Source organism: Salvia hispanica, chromosome 2 (assembly GCF_029641045.1).
Source record: "Salvia hispanica isolate PSC_SH4W2 chromosome 2, Shi_PSC_v1, whole genome shotgun sequence".
Lineage (NCBI taxonomy): Eukaryota > Viridiplantae > Streptophyta > Magnoliopsida > Lamiales > Lamiaceae > Salvia > Salvia hispanica.
The window spans coordinates 10,339,381-10,365,686 of NC_142693.1; the positions used below are offsets into that span (position 1 = coordinate 10,339,381).

The 26,306-nt window shown below is 37.0% G+C and overlaps 1 protein-coding gene and 2 long non-coding RNA genes across 4 annotated transcripts; 2 read left to right on the top strand and 1 right to left on the bottom strand.

Annotated features, from left to right (window-relative positions):
- Nucleotides 1-10,222: 10,222 nt before the first annotated feature.
- Nucleotides 10,223-11,356, top strand: LOC148931549 (uncharacterized). The gene is made up of 2 exons (XR_016134949.1): nt 10,223-10,389; nt 11,129-11,356. It is a non-coding gene; the product is annotated as an uncharacterized LOC148931549 (long non-coding RNA).
- Nucleotides 11,357-11,840: 484 nt separating this feature from the next.
- LOC125219756 (uncharacterized) lies at nt 11,841-13,875 on the bottom strand. Of its 2 annotated transcripts, XR_007176206.2 has the most exons (4): nt 13,738-13,875; nt 13,591-13,658; nt 13,105-13,227; nt 11,841-12,065 (listed from the first exon to the last, which is right to left on the bottom strand). It is a non-coding gene; the product is annotated as an uncharacterized LOC125219756 (long non-coding RNA). The 2 variants fall into 2 exon arrangements; XR_016134857.1 differs by lacking the exon at nt 13,105-13,227.
- A 2,002-nt stretch (nt 13,876-15,877) lies between these two features.
- Nucleotides 15,878-25,880, top strand: LOC125198274 (FAD/NAD(P)-binding oxidoreductase family protein). The gene is made up of 16 exons (XM_048096657.2): nt 15,878-16,277; nt 16,358-16,519; nt 17,274-17,453; nt 17,594-17,651; nt 18,365-18,415; nt 18,924-19,006; nt 19,283-19,370; nt 19,916-19,957; nt 20,044-20,118; nt 20,235-20,303; nt 21,069-21,184; nt 23,309-23,421; nt 23,660-23,739; nt 23,888-24,008; nt 25,037-25,103; nt 25,507-25,880. The coding sequence occupies exons 1-16, from the start codon at nt 16,024-16,026 to the stop codon at nt 25,637-25,639; spliced, it is 1,692 nt and encodes a 563-aa protein (XP_047952614.1). The 5' UTR covers nt 15,878-16,023; the 3' UTR covers nt 25,640-25,880.
- The last annotated feature ends 426 nt before the right edge of the window (nt 25,881-26,306 follow it).

The following is a 26,306-nucleotide window of genomic DNA, read 5'->3' on the forward strand; positions in this document are numbered from 1 at the left end:
AAATAATATTTAATTTCTCACGGAACGAGGAATTAAATCTTTTGGAGTTTGCACGAATAATATTCTTTGGAGTGATGAATTCTTTTAGTTCCTTTGTGAACCTTGGGAAGTAAGAACATTGAGGGATTGTGATAGTACTTGGCATAACACCAAGGGACTATGTATGATGGTTGGATTGCGCAAAGGGGAGTGCGTATGGTGATTTAATATTCATATTTGTGCAGTGCGAATTGTTGTGGTGAAGAGGAATATCTTCGATCTTCGTGGAATTTATTTAAAGTACCGTATATGAAGTACGCAGCGTGTTTTTGAATAAAGATCGATTGTAGAATTAATATTTGGAACAACACCAACTGTTAATTGCCTTCCGTTGGGCGAATTTTGTTGACGACGAATTAATTAATGTTTTCCGTGAGTGAGAGTGCGAAATATAAAATAAAACATTTGGGCTTCTCAAATATAAATAGAGTCCAACGTTTAGTACAAATTGGCCTTGGGCTTATGAACTAAAACAATTAAATAATTATGTGGAAGATGATTTAAAAAAAAAATAAAAAATCTTGAGCCCAATCTCTTGTTATTCTTCAAGCAGATTTTCACAATCTGCTCCCAACGTGAGTTGTCTTCTTCAGGAAAATGCTTCATCTTCTACTCCACTCCATAGCCGTTACTTTGCAGAATTTAAACCTGCAATCATTCACCAATTAAATCCCCATTAACCCCAATCAATACAAATTAATCACCCAATTGATTGGGACTTAACTCTCACAATCAATTCTCATACTCCCCCACCTACACTATACGTTATGCTATACTTTCTTTCTCACAATCCCAAGTTCACACAAGCTGCCAACTATAAAGAAAGAAAATAGTCAAATGCCAAATCACAAATTGTTCAATCCCCAATTTCGAGCATTGCTGCTCAAAAGGCAAGTAGACTATTGTTTTTCAATCACAGCAGGGAGGGTAATCTAGCCCGAAACCCGCGGGTCGACCCGAATAACCCGGTAAAATCATAGGGTCAGCGGGTACACGGGCTGGGTTATGCGGGCTGGCCCGGGTGGATTGCGGGTTAGCCCATGGGTTGAACATTTAAAATAAAAATATAATTAAAATTTTAGGTTATATACTTATATTAAGTACATATGATAATTACAATATTAAAAGCAACATTGATATGAAGTATATATGGTAATTATAGATGTTATTAATATGTACTCATACTTAAAGCCGCAGTACGTCTTTCCTCTCGAAGACAATGATCCGGTTGAAGTTTCAAAAGTTATTGACGTAGAAGAATGTCATTCAACTCCATAGAGTTTATTTTTTGACATACTACTAGCTATACTATCTTTTTTAACTGCTTAGAATTTTTTTTTAGGTATACAATTAAGAATGTCATTCAACTCCTTTGAAATGCATGATTTCCATTTAGTTGTAGTCAGATTAACGTGTGCTACTAATTAGCGTTGTTTATGCATTTTGTTTCAATTTTCAATTGCTATTATTTTCTTTCTCTCGATCACTTTGATAATACTTTACTATTTGCGACAATCTGTTTAATTATAAGTTAGAATATTGGATTGGATAGAAAGTAACACATACATTTTTGACCCAAATAGCCTGTGAGTTAGCTCGAAACCCGAAGATTTGGGCTAGGACCAAAAATTTATAACCAAAAAAATTCACAACCCGAATAACCCGCACCCAAATAGCCCGACAACCCGAGTGGATCACATCCCTACAACCAAACCAAGGTAATGTTTTCACACCGTCACTCTCAAATTCTCAGATTTTCATGTTTGCTAATGAAATTTACACCAACGTGATGGCCGAATTCAATTAAGAGAAACTCTCCAACCTGTAGTACCACCAATTTTGTCTTCGACAAGGTATACCCTCCCTCCTAATTCCAAGTCCTCAATCATCAATTCATATCATGATCATCATACATCACTCTCACACATGACTCAATCAACAATTGAAACTCGAAACTAAATGAACAATAACATCAATTGAACATCAACCTAATCGAACAACCGCTGTAATTACACGAAAATGCAAAAAGAGCATAATTTACAAAGGGAACTTATCTTTTCGGGTGAATCAGGGTTGTTTGGGTTGGTGGCAGAATTGTCCGGGGTTGTTTCGGGCTGTTGAGTGGTGACTAGAGGCTTTCGAATGACGACAAGTAGTGGTGGGAGAGATATCCGATGGATGGACTGACGGCGTGACAGCCTTGCGACGCGGCGGCTGGTGTGTGCGACGTCAGCGATTCCAGACCGAGGAGAGTGCAACTTGTACGGAGGGAGCAAGCTGTGAACAGCGGCGACTCCGAAGCGACGAAGGCCGCTGTCTGCAAGCGAGTCCAGCGAGGCGGCGGAGACAAGTCGTAGGCAGCGAACGTCGGGAGTGTGTGTGCAAAGGAGAGTCGGTGCCGACCGCTATTGACCGACGACAGTAGCGGTAGAGCGGTGGGCGGTCGTGGTCAGGCTGGCCGGTTGGGTTCGGAGCGACTGGACGGAGGCTGCGTCGAGTTGTTTGGGGAGAAATTGGACTGGTGATGGAGTGTAGTCGCCGATGTGAGAAAGGCGGAAGGGTACCGACGAGAATTGGTTCCTTCATTTGGAGATCTATGATTTGGGGAGAGTAAATTGAGGCGGCAAACGGCGGGAATCGGACGACACCTCTAGGTCGCCGGAGTACTGCTAGCGGTGGAAGAGAGTACACTGTCAGGGGGAGTGGAGTGAGACGGAGTGGAGGTGGCGAGATGTCGGGTTCGTCGAATTTCTGGGCGGATGAATGTGGAGAGAGGGAGTGATCGATAGTGAAGAGGGAGTATTTTTGGGTCACTTGTTGGGCTCTTTTCTTTATTTGGAGTCTTGGGCCTCTTTTAAATTGAAATCCTTGGCTGGCTACCCAATTGAAACTACGCAAAAATTGAGAAACGAGAGAAAAGACTTTAATTAGGGTGCATGCATTCTAATTACTAGTTTTCTCACGCTATATGTTGTGTTACTACCTTGTTATTTAAAGAGAATTGCTCCGTGAGACCTTAAATTCGGAACGAGGAATTACTCAAGTGCGATACCATTTTAAGCGAACAAGGTGGGCTTTCTACGTTCATGAAATATTTTGGGCTTTGTTCCCAATGATGATAAAATACTTTGACGTGAATTGAATGATTGCCACGCCGTGCTTTGGATTTTGTGGAATACCTATTGTTGTGATCTCTAGGGTGCAATTTAAGTACACAAACAAGTAATAATTCCCTAAAAATACTACTTTTGAAAGTATACAAACGTGCAATGCAGTATAAATGGTGTCGAACCCAGATGGAGGAGATTAATTGCTAAAACTAGTAAATCTAAACTAAAAAGCAGTAAAATAGTTTAATTTTGGATTTTTGATCAAGAGGCAAGTGAAGGACGAATCGAGAAAGTTAAATGCAAGGAAATCGCGATAAAGAGGGAAGATTACTCCTAGCTAGGCCTACAAATTTAGTCTGCGGGTTTCGGGTATACCCGTTCCCGACCCAATACCCGACGGATTTTGGGTATCCGAAACCCGAAATTATGGGTTCGGGTACGGGTTTGAGTAGTTAATGTTAGGATTTTTCAGGTTTAGGGTACCTGAAACCCGTATTATGGTACCTGACTAATACCCGAATAATTATGTATTTGTGATAAATATTTTTATTTAGTATAGGGCCTGTAGGATAAATCTAGAGTAAATTTATTTAATCACATGTAGATTTATGCCAAAAATTTCTTTATTTTAATATTAAGTAGTGTCTATTTGTCTAATGTCTATAATATGGAGTATATATATTTATATATATAGTCATAGAATCATAATTTAGAGAATGCTAAAGTATTAGAATTGAAGTTTAGACTAATAATAATAGTCAATAAATAGTATTATTGTGTTATTTTTAATAATTTATATTCTTATCACAATATAATTTATATAAAAGAATAAATTTGAAATACTAATTTCGGGTTTATGGGTACCCGATTAGTTAGGTTTGGGTACCCGCACCGGGTATTAGGGTACCCAAATTCACATACGGGTCGGGTATTGTGTATGATATTTTTACCCGAATTTACAGGCCTAATCCTAGCTTGTTTCGGGTCACTAGTTCACATGAATCGTAAAGTCTAATTACTTTCCATTATTTATCGGGATCGTGTTGATTTTACGCTCTCAGTAGTTGATCACTGATCGTGGAATTTTACACCTAGGATAAGCTGATCACGTCTCCTAGGCTCTACTCACCAACCTCTCACTCTTACTGTCGCATAGTAAGCTCGAGTTTGGCTTCTAAGAATGTTCAACATAGAACATCCACCCCGGACTATCACCTAATCAGTTTTAGTCTAGGGTTCCTTATCTATGTTAGCTTCCTACTCCAAATTAAAGAGACATTGAAGTTAACGCCATTACCTGATTAAGTTTCCTAGAAAAACCCAACACGGGTTGAAATAAAGACATAGATAAGAACCAAAACATGGAGTCTTGGGCCTTTGTTAAGTTGAAATCCTTGGGCGGCCGCCGAATAATCGAAACTATGCAAAAACCAAGAAACAAGATAAAAGACTTTAATTAGGGTGCGTGCATTCTAATTAGTACTCCATCTGTCCCACTACAAGTGAGACTTTTCTTTTTGGTCGTTTGTTTTGCGAAGATGATAAAAAATAGTTGAAGTGGAGAGAAAATAAAGTAAGAGAGAGAATAATATAGAAGAGGGTCGTATATACATTATTATTTAACTTACTTTATTTTATCTCTACTCTAACTATTTATTACCATTTTTGCAAAACAACGTCCGATTTGGAGTGCCTCACTTGTAGCAGGATGGAGGGAGTAGTTTTCTCGCGCTAATTGTTGTGTTACTACCCTGTTATTTAAAGGGAACTGTTCCATGAACCTTAAATTCAGAACGAGGAATTACTTAAGTGCAATATCGTTTTAAGCGAACGAAGTGAGCTTTCTTTTAAGTACCATTCATGAAATAATTTGGGCTTTGTTCCCAATGATGATAAATACTTTGACGTGAATTGAATGATTGACATGCCGTGTTTTGGATTTTGTGGATTATCTATTTGCCCTGACTTTGTGTCGGATGCCTGACTTTGCCAGAGGTTTAATCGAATTCGAGTTTAAGTGTGGGCTGCAAACCCCACTTAGACTAGTGATCACCATGTGGGGACCGTGAGCCATTTGTCGCGCATTTGGCCGGTCCAGTAACCGTCGTGGTATGTGGTCACATTCCCGGTACCGTGGATACTTTCAGATAGAGTATGGGTGATGGAAAAATGTCTGATCAGACGACTGTGATGAAATTGGAAATATTTTGTGTACTTGGGTTTTTTTTGAAAGCTAAACCCCAAGATCGCTCGAAATTGGCTTGAAAATTATTTTTATGCAAATATTTTCGGCAACTGAGTATCTTTTCAAGTACTCAGCCCTGCATGTGTTTTCCCTATGTGTAGGTTGAGCAATGAAGAGTCGTGGTGGGTGTTGAGTGAAGCCTCTAAAGTCTATGTGTTATCTGTATAGAATGGGTCGTGTCTTCATACGTGACGTCATTATTTTACTCTTGATTGCTTCCGCTAAAACTATTTATCTTTTTGAATAATGCGTTGTTCACCGAGATACTTTAAACTCGATCACTCTGATACATCCTTTTGATGATTAAATAAATTATTATTCGGTCTACTTCTGCCCAAGTATGAATTCTATTATTAAAGCTTCTATTTGCAGCACACGTTTCGTCTTTGAACATTGATTACATTACTGCGGATAGGTTGCTTGTTTGTTTGTTTGATTTTGGTTATTTTGAATTTTACTAATCTCAGTTGTAATGTTGTGGTCATTCAGTACTATCCGATGAAAAAGGTAAGAATGTGGTCAAAAGAAGGCGACCGTTCAAGACCATTTCGAAACCCATAGATGATAAGCTTTGGCTCTTTTTTTTTACATTATTGATGAAACAATGTAATCAAATGTAAAATGAAACAATGTATTCTTGATGTATCAATAAATGCGCCCTAGATTAAGTTGTGTGTTGACATTTTTTGCATGCCATCTGTTTCATTATTAAGCCACTGCCTGATACATTATCCAATAGGCAACCGAGAATAATGTATTGCATGTTTGTTAACATTGTAGTCATGCGAATAAGCTCTGGTATGCAAAGTGTTTGTGCTATACGTTACATTATTAAGCCCAATAAGTACATTATAACAGTTTTATAACTAATGTATGCTAATAATGGAAATAATGTAAACGAGATGCATCTTCATGTTGTTGTGTATATATATATTAGTCAATTGGTGATGCAACATTATGCGCTTTCAGCAGAATTATATTTTAATACATGTTGAAATAAAATATTATGTAGTTGATTTATAATCGTCCCTATTTTACATACTTATATATAGGGTCCAAGAGGGCGAGTAGTTGATGGTGCTGATGATTCTTGGGATAATTTCATTCCCATAGTAGCTAGCTAGACATTACCGAAAGGAGATGGAAGAGGAGGATATGGAGATGGAGGAAGATGATGCAAGGGACGGGGTTCGGCCAAAAAAAGAGGGAAGATATACTGAACGAAACAGAAAGACTTCACATTCTAGGAAGAAATAGTGAGACGGCTAAATAAGGGCAAGTTTAAGTGTACACCAAAGGAGATTGCGGCTGAGATGCTGAACGACGAGGTCGGCGGGGATGTATTCAAGAAGCTCTTTATTTTCATGATGGAAAATGCGGTGATAGAGACGCCCGGTGACGGAATGGTCAAGCCAAATATATTACGACACACTGATCATGCGGACGAGACATAGAATTACAATTGGTGTGGCTACCTGATTGATGTTCTTGATTATACGCATGTGAAGGGAAACTCGGTGCTAGTGCGTCGTTTACTCGTCGTTTACTCGTCCACTTGGATTCGTCGTGGTAAGCAATCTTTTACAAATTCTATGTAATGTACATGTCAGCTTGTAATAATGTAACAACAACCTAACAAAATCTTTGTTAGTCTTTGTATGTAGACAAGGTTGTGCATTGTCGAAGGACCGTCATTTGGGCATGGCCTATGATTAAAGGGTGGACCATGCAGAAGCTTCGAGACAGACAAAAACTAGAGATGGAGACGAAAAAGTTTGGGATTGGCAGTCTGGAGGATCCTTTGAATAAAGAAGAGTACCCCGAGGCGAGGAATGTCGCAAACGGCAAAAGGATGCAAATCGGCAATGTGGTGAGGGTAGTCGAAAAGATTCAAGTAAGTTAGGAGAGGAGTGGTTGGCTTCAGGTGCTCGCATGACAAATTCTATATAGGATTGGATTCATCGACTGATGCAATTACCAGCCGATGTAATGGAAAAAGACCGTTTCAGATTGGGTGCTCAAATAGGGAAGAAAATGCTAGGGGTGGTTGAACAAAGCGTTAGTAAATAAGTTTGGTTTGCGCCACATTAACCCAGACGAAAGAGCACGAAGAGGAGTATAGTCCGCCATGAATCGCTGATTTCGAAAAAATGATGCAAGCATACGATGTGGTAAAAACGATAGATGAGAAGCCAACTGTGCATTTGGAGGACCATTTTCGTAACGACAGCGGCGTTGGGAGTAGTGGGGCACAGAGAGATGTTCGACCGAACATTAGCACATAAGAAGGTCCATCATCACCTAAGGGTGCCGCACCAGAGCAGCATGATGCCACTCTTAAAGATGCTGACAACAATGAAACCGTCAACGACCCACTGGAACATGAGAATACGAAAACGAGTGAGGCCTCTGACAAAGGGAACATATGTGAGACTGAATGGACATAACAGAACAATAATGCTGCCAAAGGGAAATGCGGTAACAAAACTAGCAATGTTCAGGTCTGATTACATTTTTATTATTTAGTGAAGGTAACTGTTCATTTTATTTTCTATACCATGAAATTAAAAACATCGGATTTGCTTGCATAAATGTAAAGTCGATTGCATATATTACATTTATGTTAACTAAGTTGTTACATTACTATGCAACACATTTTACATTAATGTCACCTGCATTGTACATTATTTGCTTGCATAAATGTAAAGTCTTCCCCAATTAATAAAAGATCCCAAAACAATCAAGGTTGACAAAGGAAAATGCGTCTAACAACCGGACAATGTTCTGGTAAATGTGTTCCCTGGTTACATTATAGTAGAGTAGTTTGTCAATTATATTATGTATAATTTAATATACATAAGTTTTATTTTCTTTTAAAAAAAGACGATTGCAAAAAAAGACAAGGTAAAAGCAGTCTCAAAAGTGATAAACAAGCCCTCAAAATATGAGGTTAGTCAATATTGTGTACAAATGTAATTATGAATTATCCTTCATTGTTGGTATTACATCACCGTTGATTGCGGCCATTTGTGTTCGGGTGAATTAGGCAAGAAAAGCAACGTTAAGAACGAAGAAGAAAAAATTGACCGCGCAAAGCCTACTCTCTCCTTACATTGATAGGGCTGTGAAAATAACACAAAACCAAATCAGGTGGACAAGGAGATGTACTATTGGATCCTAGATACAAAGAACAACAATTCGTAAGTAGCAACTAATAATGTCATGACCTGTTCTATATAATGTATGCATCGATCGTGTTGTGATGTTGCAATAAATTTATGTAGGAGTGTTATTGTTTACAAAGATCGCTTCGCACAAGCAACGAAGGAAAATTTTATTTCGCTGGCACTGTTTGAGGTAGTGGCAGCCGGCACTGGCGGACACACATAGCCATGAGGAAGGGCTTAAGCCCTTCCCATTTTTTAAAAAAAATTTCTAGTAGTATAATATTATAATTTTGTTAGTAATTTGTGTGAATTAATATGCAAAAGCCCTTACCAAAATAAAAAAGTATAAGGAAATTATTATCCCATACAAAATTTGAATATATAGCCCCTGCCATGACAAATTTCTCCGTCCACCACTGGCAGCCGGAGTAGTAGACGCATGGTGTTCCTATTTGAACATCATGGAATAAAAAAAGGCTCCAAAAACAGCTACGAGGTTGTTTTTCACTACATGCCCATGTGTTAGTTTCTTCACAAACTATTCTCAACTAAACTTTATTTCTTACGAAGTTTAACATTTGAACCTCCGTATACTACAATACAGATTGAGGGTGTTGTCGATCCAGCAGAAGAGTCGGATGACCAAACTATCTTTGAAGTATTCAAGAGTAGGGTTCTCACATAAACCGCAGCCATACCAGAGTTCGAATGAGATAGCTACAAATTGGTAAGTCATGTGTGTGACATCCCTAACCCAAAACCTGCATTATTTTGCATATTACCATATTATATTGTCATGACATATTTTATTGCCGTTTATACTAAGAGATATGTCAGAGAGAATATATTTATGGTTATGATCGACTCACTATAATCGAATATATAGATAATTTTAATTTACGGAAATTACTAAATAGATGTATATATATTTTATTATAGTATAAATTAGTACATATATATACACAATAATTATGTAAATGTGTGTGGATGTGTACCATATTGTACTACTAATTATGTACGTATGTATATATATATATATATATATATATATATATATATGTATATATATATATGGGGATGTATTCAAATACTTTTCATATCTTTTGTCCTTTTTCCTTCTTAATCCTAGCCCCACGATTTTGTCATCTGACGGTTAGATTAATGCCACGTGTCATTTAATAATGCACATTTTCATTCTAATAATGCACAGCGGCTAATAATGCAACATTATAGACTAATAATGCACATTTTCATTCTAATAATGCACAGCGGCTAATAATGCAACATTATAGACTAATAATGCATTGATCACAACCATCCAATTCAAGGATCCAAGGGCTGAGATTAAGAAGGAAATAGACACTTAGGGTGCAAAGGAGCCTAACGCACCCCTATATATATATATATATATTACTACATAGGAAATGATAGTAATCTTAAATCAATATAATATAAATAATGGTAGTAACATAGCTTCAAATATAAAAATGTGTTAGTATGTACGTGTTCAGTGTTAACAGTGCCACTAATCTTGCATGACAAATGTCGAAGAAATAAACTATACAACATGCATGTTGATATTTATTTTATCATTTACCATTAGAGTTATTATTCTTTCTGTAACCGTCTTTGCATATTTATATATCATGTTTATATACACACACACGTAGAGTCAGTGAGCTTGGAAAAAAGGAAGAAGGAAAAAAGGAAAAGAAAGGAAAAGAGGAGAAGGATAATAGTTAGTAGAGGAAGATGAGAGAAATATTAGAAGAAGAAAAGAAATTAGAGTCGGAATCAGGAGCTCAATAAATTTACCTATCTTAATCAGGTGTGTATCAATCACACTTTTAATTTTACATGGTTTATGTGATTAATTGCTATGTGTTAAATTGGAGTGAATATTTGAATTATATGATGTGAGCTTGAAATGGTTATGTGTTATTTGATATTGATGGTCAAATGTGATGTGGATATGTGGTTTGTGCAAAATATATGTTTACCTATAGTATTGGAATTAATTGATGGAATATATGGTTATGTAATTGGTGCAATGGATATGTTTGATGTATCATATTGGAATCATTTGAATCATGGCATTAAAGAGAATATGTGACACTCTTGCTATGGATCTGATATACAATGGCAAAAGACCTATGGGTCATATACAATGATAATAGACCTACGGGTCAATACAAAGAGCAAAGAGGGACCTTCGTGGAAAGGTCAAATCAAAGAGGGGCCTTCGTGGAAAGGTCAAAATATGCAAAGAGGGGCCTTCGTGGAAAGGTCAAATCAAAGAGGGACCTTCGTGGAAAGGTCAAATAAATATAAGGGACCTACGGGTCGTATACAATGGAAATCCCGGGCAGATACCAGGCTTGATGTGTCACATAATAATAAATCGAACAGAGTGGCATATGCATATGTATATGGAATTGTTTCTAATATTTGTTGGTTATTGTTATATGTATTGATTAAAGAATATGTTTGATCTTGAGATGTGGAATTAAAGGTAAGGTTTATATACACTGAGTTGTGGCTCATATAAACCACTAATATTTTTTCAGGAATAAGATATCAGTGAAATTATTCGTTGACGTGGGTCATAGGAACTCCACATGTTATCAGGGTCGGCGGCTGACGCATTTTGGCAACCTTCTCCTCCTCATCATAGCATCTACATAAATGTATAGTATATAGAGTGGTGAGAGGGTCCCACTAGGTTTAGAATGTTTTAAAATATGTACTTGATAAATGTTTGTTTTTGAAATGATATAATATGTGTGTTTTATTTACATGACGAGTGGATTATTTATAAATAAATTTTGAATTTATTTATTATAAGTTTATACATCAGAAAGGATTGGGGTGTGACAATGTGAATAACATGGTAATGAATAATAATGTATTGCATGTTTGTTAACAATGTAGAGCGTATGAGCTCTATTAGGAAAAGTGTTTGTGCTATAAGTTTAGTTATTAACCCCTATTTCGTACTACGTTAGTAACAAAGATTTTATACACTAATGTATGCTAATAATTGCAATAATGCTTACGAGATACGTCTTTATGTTGTGTACATACATTATTCAGTTGGTGATATAAATAAATGATTGCATTACCGTAAGTCTTATTGTCACGGCCGTATTTTCTAAGGATAGAAAATACGGTTTATCGCGACTAGGGGAGGGTTTAAGAAGCGGGAAAGAAAATGAGAAACAAACGTATTGGTCCAAAATATTTTAATAACTGAAAACTTAGAAAAACAAAGTACTATCATTTCAACAAAGTACCAACTCTAAGGAAATAAAGACTGGAACGTAAACAATTTAAAAGTGGTTGACCCTCAATGCTAAAAGAATTTTAAAGAAAAGACACACTGCGGAAGCGTTCAAGACACGGAAAATGCCGAGTATGAAGACACGACATATCCAACGATACTAAGCAAGCCATAAATAATCCATGAATTCTGCTCAACATCCTCCCCGTCCGTCGTCGCTCAATCTGCACATTTAGAAAACAAATATGCAGGGCTGAGTACTTGATGCACTCAGTGGACACATGCCAAATCAATTTGACAAGCCATACCGAGTGATCTTGGGGGTTTTAAATGAAAAGAACCCAAGTCACTAAAAGCATTTTCACATAAATTTCGGTTGCAACCATTTTCCATCCACATCACCATCACCACCATATCTGAACATACATGACAAGGAACGTGGCCACGAACCAAGTCACTAGACCGGTCAACTCCAAAGAGATAGCGCACGATCTACTGGGTGTACACTAGTCCGAGCAGGGTTTGCGGCCCTACTGGGACCCGAATTCGATTAAACATACATGGCATAGCCACTTCAGATAGGTTCATTCAAACACAAAACATGGCAAGACGAACAATTTTCACCTCCTTTCACATAAAATAGTATTTAGGACATAGTCCTTATTTAAAACGAAAGCCCACCTCACAAGCTTACTCCTCAATCACTTCTTATTCCAACTGCCAACAACGTGCACAAGCTCACCCTTTTTAAAATAATATCGTATGCATATATATGAAAACCTCGTACTTTTCAGCTTCAATCCATTACTCAAAAATTTGCCCAACACCAATCAACTAAGCCCAACTAAAACCAAATAGGCCCAACAAAAGAATTAAAGTGGCCCATTTCTAAAGCATTACTTTGGCCAAAGTTGCAAACCAAAAAAAAATAATAATAAACCAAGCATTATCAATTTACTAGCTCTAACTTTCACTACACGTATATACTCCCTCAACACCACTTTATTTAACAACTCCCTCAACACTACACGTCAAACTCTCTATCACAAAAGAACATCAGAAAGCTTATTATAAAAAGAATTTAATGCAGAATACTCCCACATCTGCACACGTATATACTCCCCATTCCAACACATTGCAAAACAAGGTAAAAGAAGTAAAATTAGTTTTGTGTGTATAATGCCCAGCCACCACATATATGTATGTATTAGTACATTCTCGACTCTAACACATTTTTAATAAAAAGGATGGAAAGAAAAATACCTATGTATTCCCTTCTCTGACTGTCGAAAACTTCTTTTCTCTCTACTGTAACTCACGCCTTCCCTCTCCCTCTCAGTCATCGTCCACCACTTACAAAACAGAAACGAAATCCAACTCCCATATCTGAAACACATATCTCGGCTATAACTCTCTCTCCAGTTCTCCAAAATTTTCGTCCAAAATCATAAATAGGAGGTACCCATCTTTCTCTACCAAAACTCACGTCTCTCATCCTTTTCCCAAATCTAAATCTTTCATTAAAAATTCATAGTTGTTCGTTTCAAATATTTATGGGCAGGCAGATGAATTCAGAAATTTGGAATTTAAGAGAAACACAAAATGACATTCTAAGCATTAAATACCGAAGCTTTAGGAGGGAGCGTCATTCAAAAATTTCAAGGATTTCAAAAGAATTTATTCTCGTGTGCGAATATGTGATCTACGTCATGGAATGATGAGGAGATGATTTCAGATCAAAGGAGATACCTTTAGGAAGAATCAAACTTGTTAGAAAACTGGGGGAATTGAGATCACAGCTCTCTCTCGATTCAGAACTGCAATACGATGGAATTGACTACAAAATTAATATGATTATGCGAAGGTTTATTATTCAAGAGATTGAGGAGAATTTACCTTCGTGTGAAATTGAAGAAAGAACTGCAGTAGAGTTTGAAAAGGACGTGAATGTGGGATCTTATAGGCAAAATTGATAGAAATATTCATGGATTTGGTGGTTGGAGAGATTTTAGGGAGTGGAGATATTGATGAAGAGAAGAAAACGTGTAGAAAGGATTTAGGAGAAGAAATTTAGTTTGAGCGGTAATTTAATAAGAATTAGGAATAAATGGCTATATTAAAAATAGCCTAATTGAATAAGGATAAATGAGCTAGAAAAGAATAAAAATAGACAAAAGTGATAGGCCCAAAAATATATGAAATTTAGTGCTTAGATTAAATTGTGGTGTTTTATTATTTTAGTACTTTGGTGTTATTCCAAGTACTTAGACGAACGCCCAACTTTTCCATCGACGATTCTCACAATAATCTCGTCGACTATTTTCACCACACAATTAATCAACAATAAAACAAGCATTCGAAAATTCCATTCGCAACTAAACAAAACGAAGACGGTATTTTAATCAAGGTCTATCACTCGCTCGTTCCCAAAACAAAACTCATCGTGAAAAGGTACTAAAAAGACAGGCGTATGAGCTCTATTAGGAAAAGTGTTTGTGCTATAAGTTTAGTTATTAACCCCTATTTCGTACTACATTATAACAAAAATTTTATACACTAATGTATGCTAATAATTGCAATAATGCTTACGAGATACGTCTTTATGTTGTGTACATACACTATTCAGTTGGTGATATAAATAAATGATTACATTATCGTAAGTCTTATATGTCAAAAACATATCTATCACTTTTTATGCAGATTTTCTTCCCAGTTTGTGAAACCGATCGTACTACTTAATATGCATTGATAACGATGCTGCGAAAATGCATGTGATAGATAGCTCCCTTGCTAACACGCATACCTCATCAATGCCAAATATGGAGCAACACCATTGAAGTTGGTATGTCCTAAATCCTAATTGTATTCATTAATTATATTCAAATTGAGCATTTGAATAAATGGCTTGATAATGTGTTTTATATTATTTTACAGAGACATGGTTTCTCTGAAATGTTGTTGACATGTCGACAGCCAAAACTAGGAGCCACTGTCAAACGGTGTGCAATAAATGTCGTGGAAATGTCTTAGAGAAACAATGATAACTAAATACACGACGACATTTACTCGATGAGGCACATGGGAGACGTTCTTTGAATCCAAGGAGAAGGAATGGAGCTGTGGCCAGCAAAGGGCACCAAAAGTCTTGAGACAATGAGAATTAAGGTGAAAAACACCTTGATTATATCTGATACAACGCCTGGGCGAAGGTTATCCAAAAATGATATGTCTAAAGCAAAAATGATACTCAATTACCATTTTACTCAATTTAAGTACTGTTAGAGGTGCCCACGGTTCAGGACCCGACGTTTACGGTTCGGAACCGCCGGTTCCGGTTTTGGAAATTCTTTAAATGAAACCGAACCGCGAGGGTGTTTCGCGGTTACGGTTCCGGTTCCAAAACCGCCGGTTTCGGTTTCGGTTCCGAACCGACAGTTTTCCGGTGGTTTTTTATGATTTTCCACGGTTTTGAACCGCCGGTTTTTTGCGGTTCCGACTTGGTTTCACGGTTTTCCGGTGATTTCTTGCAGTTATGGTTTGGAACCGCTCCGGAACCGGCGGTTCCGGCACGGTTTCGATTCAAAATTTTTTGAACCTGAACCGAACCACGATTCAAAAATCGATGGTTTCGGTTCGGATAAATTCTCACGGTTTCAGTTTTAACCGCCGGTTCGATAAACTTTGAGCAGGTCTGTAAATAGTCACAGCCCATAGTGTACGGTAATAGTGAATATTATTCAAGTCTTCTATTATGCATGTTTCAACATAACCCCAACATAATTATCCGCCGAGAATATGAATGTCAATTTAGATATCTACGGATTTCACCTCTGAAATCTCTTCGGGTATGTGAACATGAAAATACAAATTTTCCATATCCTATACCCAAACCCGATTTCCTTTTTGAGTAAGTCTTGAATAATTGAGTCTTCGACACCCAATTTCTTAAAAAAACAAAATCAAAATCAAAATCAGTAATTTTTATCTTCTACTACTACTATAGAAGATCAAGTGGTGTAATAGATATCAGTAAACAATGCCCAAAACGACACAATATTGAGATGTGTGCTTTTTTGGCCTGCACTGCAGAGGACTGCTAACCTGAAATGAAAAAATGTTTTATAGTGTATTTTTGTGCATGACCACCTAACATCTTTTTGAGAGAGCTGAGCCTGAGCAGAGATGTGGCCAAGGCACCATACCACTTCCATCTCCGCCCAAGCATTGATCAACCAAAAATGGGACGCTCTTGTAATCGGCGCCGGCCACAATGGACTCACCGCAGCCGCCTACCTCGCCCGCTCCGGTCTCTCTGTCGCCGTCCTTGAGCGCCGCCACGTCATCGGCGGCGCCGCCGTCACTGAGGAACTCGTTCCTGGCTTCAAGTTCTCTCGCTGCAGCTACCTCCAGAGCCTTCTCCGCCCCACCGTTATTAAGTACATAATCGTAATTCGTAACCCTATTCCTACTGATTCCGCTTCAATTTGTTGATTGCTGTTGTCAATTGTGAAATCAGGGAGCTGGAGTTAGGGAGGCATGGATTGAAGTTGCTGAAGAGGAATCCAGCGTCCTTCACTCCGTGTGTGGATGGGCGTTACCTTTTGCTGGGCACTGATAAGACGCTTAACCACTCTCAGATTTCTAAATTCTCCAAGCGTGATGCTGAGGCTTATCCCCGGTATACTAGCCTAAATGTTTTGAAGTTGATAAGGGAGTAGGGTGCTTGATTATAAATTTATAGTATCAAATGTGAACAAATGCGTCAATATTATCTCAGTTGAAAGGTTTTTTTTATGCTTCCATTACTTGCATGGTTTTGGAAATTGCCATATTTTGATCTGTTTTGAGGAAATTACCTGCTTTCACTTGATTATGGAAATAAGCAGCTTTTGAACTTTTATCTCCTTTGATGAGTCAAAAGGGCTTGAGGAAATTTATCTGCTTTCCCATTATTACTTGGTTGTGAAAATTAGTAAGTTTTGATTAGCATGCATTATGCATATTATTTTCATTTTCATCAAATTTTAGCGTGACACTCTTGAGGTGATCGAACTCGTTATGATACTGAAAATACCTTCGGTGCACAGCTGATAGGAAACTATTTGAAAGTTATCTCCATCTTAGTAAATTAGCCCACAGTGCTTATCAACTTCTACAAGATGTATTAGACTGCAGAGTGCGAACTTCTTTAGGAATGCGTTTGACTATACTTGCGAAGTACTAGTTGGTTGCAGCAGCTATTCAGTGTATCCTCCTGGAAGGGTGCTGAATGTTCATTCATCTAGAACTACCACTATAATAATTGATTCAGTCATTAGGTTTCCGTATGTTTGGTTCAATTACTTTAAAATTCCATATTTCTCACATTTTTAAAGAAGTAGAAGTCATGTTTATGGCTCTTGTTTTATTTTATATATGGCACCTTTGTGTAGGTACGAGAGGGAACTAGAGAACTTCTGCAAATTCATGGATCCCCTTTTGGATTCATCTCCTCCGGAGAAACTACAAGAGGCTGCATCCTTTAATTTTCGTATGAAGGATAACCTACAGAAGTCAGTCTTTTGGGCTCAGTTGATGCAACGGGCAGTTGCCATGGGGAATAAGGAGCTTCTGTAAGAGTTCATATCAGTTTCTAACTTGTTCAATAGCGAGATCTTTGCATCTGCTTTGCTTCTGTTCAAGTAGAATTTAGTTAATACGCAGTTAAGTACAGCATCTTACCTTTCTTTACTTTTATTCGTTGAGCTTGTAGGGATTTTATGGATCTGTTGCTGTCTCCTGCATCAAAGGTCTTAAACAATTGGTTTGAGGTACTTGAAAAATGTTTGTACTAGAAGGATCTAGCAACCCTCTTTGGAGCTATGCATTTGTGAAAACACCTCATACCTTATAATTTCTGTCACGGCCAAGGTGAAAAAGCATTTTATCAGATGGAAGAATTTAGTCAGAACTTAATTTATCTTGGAGTAATGATCAAGGTTTTTGGTGGGTTGATGATGAGATAATGGGCTTCTGGTTTTGCTTGTAAATCAATATTCGATATGCTTGTTTCCCTCGTAGCAATCATAGGAGCTGTTTTTAAATTCATCTACCCTTGAGGCCTAAGATAACCAAATAACACATTAGTAACAACCTACCACTCCCTTGGGGGTGGCCAATTGGTGGAGTTACTGGAGTAGGTGAGCATGTGGCCAAACTTCACAGGATTGGATCCCATTAATGCATTTTAGGTTGACCCCCTCCGCACTGAGTTTCCATAGCCATTTTTTTTGTATGGCTTGTACGCGAATAGCACAAACCCGGGTTTGGCTGTCTGGTAGGCTGTAGCAGTTGCAGGTTTCTTTAATCAAAAGAAAGAATGGAAAAAGGATCTATTTAACTCCGACTAATAACATTTGGTCTGTGTCTAGTGTCTTGGAAAATTTGTACAGCTTTCATTTGGTAAATGAGAAAATCCTGCAGTTTGAACTTCTATTTACTTATTATTCCATCTTATGTTTTCATTATTGTATTGGTAATACAGGCTGATGTCCTCAAGGCAACACTTGCAACTGATGCAGTTATAGGGACAACAGTAAGAATTGTCTCAACTCTTATTTTCAGTACACTGGCAATTCATATGTGGTGGCTCAGTATCAATAATATTTTTAATGGTAGTGTCAGTGACTCAATTGCTATAACAAATCTTTCAGAGAGAATTTATTTCCTTTCCTTGATTGATACAGTTCATGGCACTGTGTATGTCTTATCAATATTGCATTGTTTAAGTTCCTTCTTCCTTCTGCTCTCTGGTATGTTTGTGTGTTGTTTGCTTTTTGCCTTACATTTTTTTAACTTTATTTTGTATTTTCTTTTTGCCTTTTATTTTTTTAACTTTATTTTTTATTATTCCTCTACTCCTTCCTCACCCACTACAAGATACCTGGTTCTTATACAATGCTTGTTAACTTTTCTTGGAGCAGTTAATCACTCATCCATTGTGTTTGTGACTTTGTGCTCTGTGTATGTGTTAGATACAGAGCCAAATTCAATGTGTTACAATTTCGTTTTGAGCTCCTGTCTCTTTTTTTGTTATATCCTAGGGATCTGTCAGTACACCAGGTAGTGGATATGTTCTGCTACACCATGTGATGGGAGAAACTGACGGCGATCGCGGCATTTGGTCGTGAGTATCTATGTAAACATGGTAAAATGTCACTGCATTGTTATTTTTTCGTAGTTAATAATATCAAACATATACCTGCTTGTATCCAATGTTTTCAAGGATGTTTTATATCCCATCTTCAGTTTTTCCGTGACTTCCAATTGATGCTGTATAAAAGATATATGCAAGTAAGATACCTAATGACTAAAACCTATCTTTGACATGGTCCCTCATTTTTCTTAGCATGTGGATATCGTTCATTTAGTTCCTGTAAGTTCTCATACGACAAATTATCAGGTTTGTTGAAGGTGGGATGGGTTCTGTGTCCTTGGCAATCTCAAGAGCTGCTAAAGAAGCTGGTGTTACCATAATGACAGAGACTGAAGTGAGTTTGTGAAAATTAATTATGTTAGCTTGTGCCTCCTGATCAGATACCATGTTTGCAAACTATTGTTATTTGCTTCAAAATGTACTAGTATCTCAGAGTGCTGCCATTACATCTTTTTGAAAAGTCTTAACTTATTATGCTGTTATCACTTTCAATAATGTTCCAATTATCTGACCAGAAACATAGTTTTTATCAATGCGTGCAAATTGAAAGCTTTATATTGCCGTACAGCATTGTAAGAGAGTGTTGTCATCCAGTCTTGTTCATTAACCTAGAAGAGAAAGAAGTTATAATTTGAATCTTTTCTGCTATTGTAAAATACACATTAAAGATAGCACACAGTTCTGTTTGTAGCTAGTTAGGCGAACTGAAGCAGTTTTTGTATGTTCAGTCTAACTAATCTTTGCTTTTGACAAAGTCTCAAGCTTTTTTTAGTTAGCAAGTCTGGTGGATGTTCATTTTACTAACATCATTTTGCGTTGTTTTGCTGTGCAAATAATTTTCTTTTAAGAAGTCTAAAACCGTTTCTGTTATGCTCTTAGGTATCAAAATTGATAATTGATGATTCCGGCAGAGTATCTGGAGTAAGCATGTGAATTGAATTTTATGGTTGACTATTACAAACTTTGGACACACCAATTTATATAATTGGTATGTGGACTGTGATCAGGTTTTACTTGCTGATGGTACAGAACTGCACTCTTCTGTTGTTTTATCAAATGCAACGCCATACAGGACATTTGTGGTGAAGTTTTTAATTCTCTTCTTCTGCTTATATTCCATTTTGACTAAAGGATTTTATTAAGGTAAAAGATTTGTGATCGTGGACCACAAATTTCAATAGCTTTTTTACTGACACAGGAATTTTTGCCACAAAATGTACTTCCTTATGAATTTCTTGACGCAATCAAGAACGCTGACTATAGCTCTGTAAGTCTTCTTTTCAAATAATTGATGGTAATTTGTTAAAACAAAATATGTTGCTGATAAGCATATAAGATAGGAAGCCCTAACTTAACCCAAAACCATGGTCAAAGGTAAAGGGTTGACTCCCTCTTATATGCTATTCCACACTTTCGTGTGAAAGTGTATCAATCCATCCCTCTTTTTTAACCGCACGGCCACGGATGGAACACGCCGGCTGGCAAACCCAAAGCCATGGGCCCACCATTCCCTTTGCTGCCTTTTTCCTCCGGGCCCACAGTTTTCGGTGGCACCCCTTTGGTCACACCTACGGGTAGCCCCTTTCCGTAGGACATTCGGATCCACGTTCACCGCACCAAATTGATAAGCATATAAGATAGGAAGCCTTCTTAACCCAAAACCATGGTCAAATGTAAAGGGTTGACTCCCTCTTATATGCTATTCCACACTTTCGTGTGAAACCGATTAGGGATCGTATCAGTTGCATACACAAATAAGCATATTTTCATGACTTGTTATGTTTTTAATGTGTTGCATTTGTTACCCTATAAGTGACACCCACGCAGTAGACCTCCCTATGTAAATGTGAGACGTCTCAGCTTCAGTCACTACTGCTGATATCCCCTCCCCGAACTAAAAAAAGATTAAGAAAAAAGGAAACATAGGTTGCATTCATAAAGCTTTATTTGAGTTTCTGGAAATTGTTTCTCCTTGTATATTTTCGCAACTGAAATTCAAGTGAATGAGTGATAATACTTTCATCTTGGACAGGCGACCACCAAAATTAATCTGGCTGTTGAGAAGTTACCGCAGTTTCATTGCTGTAAATTGAACAGTCCAGATGCTGGCCCGCAGCATATGGGCACAATCCACATTGGTGCGGAGAGGTATTTCCTAAATTTTCTTATTGAAGATGCTACACAGTTTCGCATGCTTGCTTTTTCTAGGGGAAGTCATTAGCACAAAAAAGGTCATCAAATTTCGAATTTACCCAAAAGAATTATATTCCATGCGATTCTATATATCAACTCATTGACGAGCCTAAATGAAGGCAACTTAAAAGCTAACATCCCTTGACATTTTTGGACCTGTTGAATGTTGATGCCAGTTTGCTTTTGTATGTTCCAGAGTAACTCTCTTCATAATAAAAACTACACTGTATTATGCTCTTGTTAATTAACAATACATCCAACTCTTTATATAGATTGAGCCAAATTGATTTCTTCCTTTCGTGAATAGTCTCTAATTGTATTACTCCCTCTGTCCGGCATTAGGAGTAGTGGTCAAGTTCGCACGGTTTTAAGAAATACAAAGGAAAGTGGGTGGAATAAAATAGTGGAGTGTGAGACCCATAATTATATACTCCCACATCCCCTAAAAATAGAAACTCTTTCCTTTTTAATCTATCCCCCAAAAATAGAAACTTTCTATTTAAGAAAATTTCTCTCTCTAATGAGGTGATACCCATGTTCCACTAACACACTTTTCTTTCTATCTCTCTCTTTCACAATTTTGCATTAAAACCCATGCCGTTGCAAGTTTCTATTTTTAGGGGACGGAGGGAGTATTAGTTTTATAATAAAACATGAGTGGATGAGTTAGTACAATGTGATGCTTACTTACTATATATAGTAAAAGTGAATTTGGACTTCCGGTACTCCTAATGCCGGACGCAGGGTGTATTTCCTTCAATCACACATATTCTTTTCATACCAACACTCCCCCTCAAGTTCAATAGCAATTTTTTCAATGCTTAACTTGCAACGATATGTTTGATAAATAGTTTATATTCATATTCAGAAGTTCTTTAATTTTCATTGCTAGTTTATGCTCGTACCATGGAGCTTCTTCATCAATTTCATTGATAGTTTAGGCTCGTATCAAGGAGCTCATTAGTTTTTGTTGAGAGTTTCGACTCGTGTCAAAGGAAAATAAGATTTGAAGGCTCGGGGCGCCAGCTGAATCGTAAATCGCCCCAAGGTGTCTGGGGTGAGCCTTCGGCTGCTAAAATTTTTAAATCAGAAAATGCTAAATCGTATTTTCCTAAAATAACTCAATCATATTAATATTGAAATCTTTTCCTTTAAATCACCAAAAATATCACCCAAAATAATACTCCCTCCGTTCCCTTATAGTTGAGTCATTTTTCCATTTTGGGAAGTTCTCTCATAGTTTAGGCATTTCTATATATAGTTTCACTTTCTCACTTTCTTTTTTTTTCTGCCTCAACTATGAGGGAACCAAGGGAGTAGTAACTTTTTCAAATCTCAAAAAATTGAAATTGTGTCCAGCTCTTCTCTTCTCAAGACATTAATTATTTCTTATTATCCTCTTCTCATTTGATTCTTCCTGATTCTACTCAAATTCTTTGAGTATAGCAAGAAAAGAAGAATTCTGTTCTGTTAGTGCGCCCTATCTCCCCGCGCTCAGGATTTTTTCATAATCGGCCTATTGCGCCCCACGCCCCTAACAACACTGTTCCAAACTCAGTTGATAATTAATTAATTTATAGTTTGATTGTAGATTTTGGTTTGCAGACTCCTCTGGCCAGCTCACTTGGCCTAGGAAATAAAAGGGTTCTTTCTCCTTACGAAAAGAACAGTCTAAGATTTATTTTTTGATCAGAAAGTGCACATCACACTTAGGTAGAGATGAGAACTCTTCTAATTGTTTAATTTCACTTTCCATAATTTATTTTCCATTCTTTGTGCTGGAGTTCTCCTACACTATACACAAACAGTGTGAAAATACAAACTTTGCCTTTTATTTGAAAGTGAAATTGCCTTAATGTTTACCCTAACAACAAGAAAAAGAAAAAGAAATTTCCTTGGTGTTCTTGTTATCTTACAGACATTGTTAATAATTATGTAAAAGATCTTTCAAATCACATTCACGACGTTGAAAGTAACTATTCGCCACTTCAAACTATGTCAGAAAATGGTTTTTTAATAGTTCTTCTAACTTATTTGTCTATGGATGATGTTGATGTCATGTTCTTTTGGCTAAAATAGGATGGAGGAGATTGAATCTGCATGTTTGGATTCTCTAAACGGGATACCTTCTCGAAGACCTATAATTGAGATGACAATTCCTTCTGCACTGGACAAGACCATTTCTCCACCTGGTACTTTAAAAGTCTCGGTGATTTATTTGGACGAGTATATTATATATGCAATCTTCATTTCTAAAGATATTTTTTTTCAATCCAGAGATTTTCTTACAATTTCAACTAGTAATAGCATGGTTTGTAATTTTCCGTTTCTCAATGTAAAATAGTTTGATTTATTTCCCAATGCTGCTACCATCTTTCTTGAATCTTCTGGCCATAACATTATAGTAAAAGTATCGACAATTCTGTACAGGAAAGCATGTGATCAACCTCTTTATTCAGTACACACCATATAAGCCTAGCGATGGCAGCTGGGAAGATTCTGAATACAGAGTAAGTCAGTTCTGTGGTTTGTATACAGATTTTGAGTTTTGCTACCTCATCTATTTTATTTCATTCGGGCATTTTCTCATAATAAAGTGTCCTCCACACCTCTATTTGGTATAAATATCCCTTTTCTAATGCTGAAGTTTTGATGCAGAGCTCATTTGCTCAAAGATGCTTCGACTTAATTGAGGAGTACGCCCCAGGCTTTAATTCATCAATCATAGGCTATGACATGTTGACTCCACCAGACCTTGAACGAGAAATTGGTTTGACAGGTACCCATTCTATTCATTGCAGGAATAAGGATGGGTATTTATACCTTCATACAAAGACAATACGTGGTTATTACATGAACTTAGAATTTGCAGATAAACATGATGGACTTTTTTAAAGTTATGCAGAACAAGATCAATACTGCGTAGACTGATTTATTGGTAGAATAAGATAAAGTGAAGGGTATTTTGAGATGAAAGAAAAAATACAACCTGTTTGTTGAAAGGAATAAATTAAAACAGAAGAACAAGTACTTGCTGAAGAACTGCAACGAAAACAAGAACGAGTACTTGCTGAATAACTGCAAAAGAAAACAGAAACTTGCAGGCCAATTTTCCCTAAGCCAAGCTTCAGTATCGAAGCATAAAGTCTAACTAAGATAACTTTTATCCTTCCTAGTGACCATGAGCCTAGAACTCAAATAATTAAAGCAAGACCGGAAACTAGGGATCTAGATCAAAAACCTAACCTATCGATTCACAATTTTTCTTCACTTGGCTGTCAAACTTCAGTACTATGCTTGTGAAGTTTAATAGTGAAATGTTGTTTCATATGCTTGTAAAATGCGTTTTACTCCTAGTATTCTATTATTAAGATTTAAGTCATGCTCATCATTTCACATTTCTGTCTTTTTACTCGAACACAATCTAATAGTCCTTACCTTACGGAGTTTGTTAGTAGTCATTACGTAAGATGAGGTTGAAATGGCACTCAGGTTAGCATATGATATGATGTTAAGTGCTTTTATGGAAAGCACCTTATATTTTGTCAAAAAACTGTTTGAATGGAAAGTTTATACTCATGACGGGCTACCATAAACCTTCGATCCTAAAATAGGCCAAGCTGGAATAGGCTTTGTTCATAGTTCATTTATAGCTACAATCAAAGGATATTAGATGTAAGATATAGGATCAGTGGTCCGTTGTGCATATATAAAGGTCCATTTAGATGATAATCACATTCTTTTCAGAGAAAAATCTGTTCACCATGTATTCTTTGCTTGATCATCCGGGGTTTGTGACTTTGGCAGGTGGAAATATCTTTCATGGTGCTATGGGACTAGATTCCTTGTTCCTCATGCGGCCTGTGAAAGGATGGTAATGTTCGTAACTCTTCATATTCTGCTTGGTCAATATAGCTCAAATGAAAACTTCTTAAATAGAGAACTGTAAGAACTATTGCACTCTACAAATATCATGAATTACTCCTAGGTTTCAGTACAGGAGTTCTCACAATAATTTTTTTTATTTGAACCATAATCGGCATACATATTAATATAGAAAAACACATGGATAAACACAAAATCTATGAACGCTAGATGAACAAAAAAAATAACACATATACAACCATATTCAACTAATGTAGCTGTTCATGTGGTATATGTATTCATGAATTTCAGGTACTTGTGTATGCATTCTCATTTCTCAGGAAAGATACTATGAATCTGTACATCTAGTTTTATTATTGGTAAAATGATGTATAATTTGGTGGTTGATGCAGTTCAAACTACAGAACTCCAGTAAAAGGTTTGTATCTATGTGGGAGTGGGGCCCATCCCGGGGGTGGCGTAATGGGTGCACCGGGGCGCAATGCTGCACTTGTTGCTATTCAAGATATCAAGGCTCAGATATGACTTATGCTACGTCGCAAGCTCACTGTGATGTGCTTCACCCTTTTGCACTGACATTTACATTGTTAGTCTTCTGAATGAGTTATTTCACACCTACAGAATTTGGGTGTTAAATATCATTTTCAATTAACTACTGTGGTGTAATATTATGCTTTGATAACATTTGTCAACATTATGTGATGATATTTGCTGCATTAAATTTGAGACCCACGAATATTAAAGTAAATCATCCGATTTTGTGCTACTGTTTAGGAATGTATGAACTTATTTATATGCAAGGTTTTTGGTTATTAGTCTAGAGAAATTTTGTCATTCATACTTTTCAATTGAACCGATAACCATCTTTCAGCTAACCTAGCCTGCCCCATCCCTTGGAACCAACAAGGGGTTTTCAATTGAACAGCTAACCTAGCCTGCCCCATCCCTTGGAACCAACAAGGGGTAGTACTTATTATTCTTTAACTCTTGGGCTCAGGAATTCCTATATTACTTAGTAAAAGCCTTTTCAATTATGTTATTAACTGATTTATGTATGGGATTCATCCACCCGTAGTTTTGTACTCACATCAGCATGGATGATAATGGTTATAAAATTTTCATCATTGTTTATTGTTATCTCGTTCATTTTGAAATTGAATATTTTTTGAATATGACTACTTATACTGGAGTG

What these genes read in the sequence shown, in the direction of transcription:
- LOC125198274 (XM_048096657.2), top strand. Translation starts at nt 16,024, where the DNA reads ATGTGGCCAAGGCACCATACCACTTCCATCTCCGCCCAAGCATTGATC. An exon ending in GGCGATCGCGGCATTTGGTC is followed by an intron (nt 19,007 to 19,282) that starts GTGAGTATCTAT and finishes ACAAATTATCAG; the next exon opens with GTTTGTTGAAGGTGGGATGG. An exon ending in ACGAGAAATTGGTTTGACAG is followed by an intron (nt 24,009 to 25,036) that starts GTACCCATTCTA and finishes TGACTTTGGCAG; the next exon opens with GTGGAAATATCTTTCATGGT.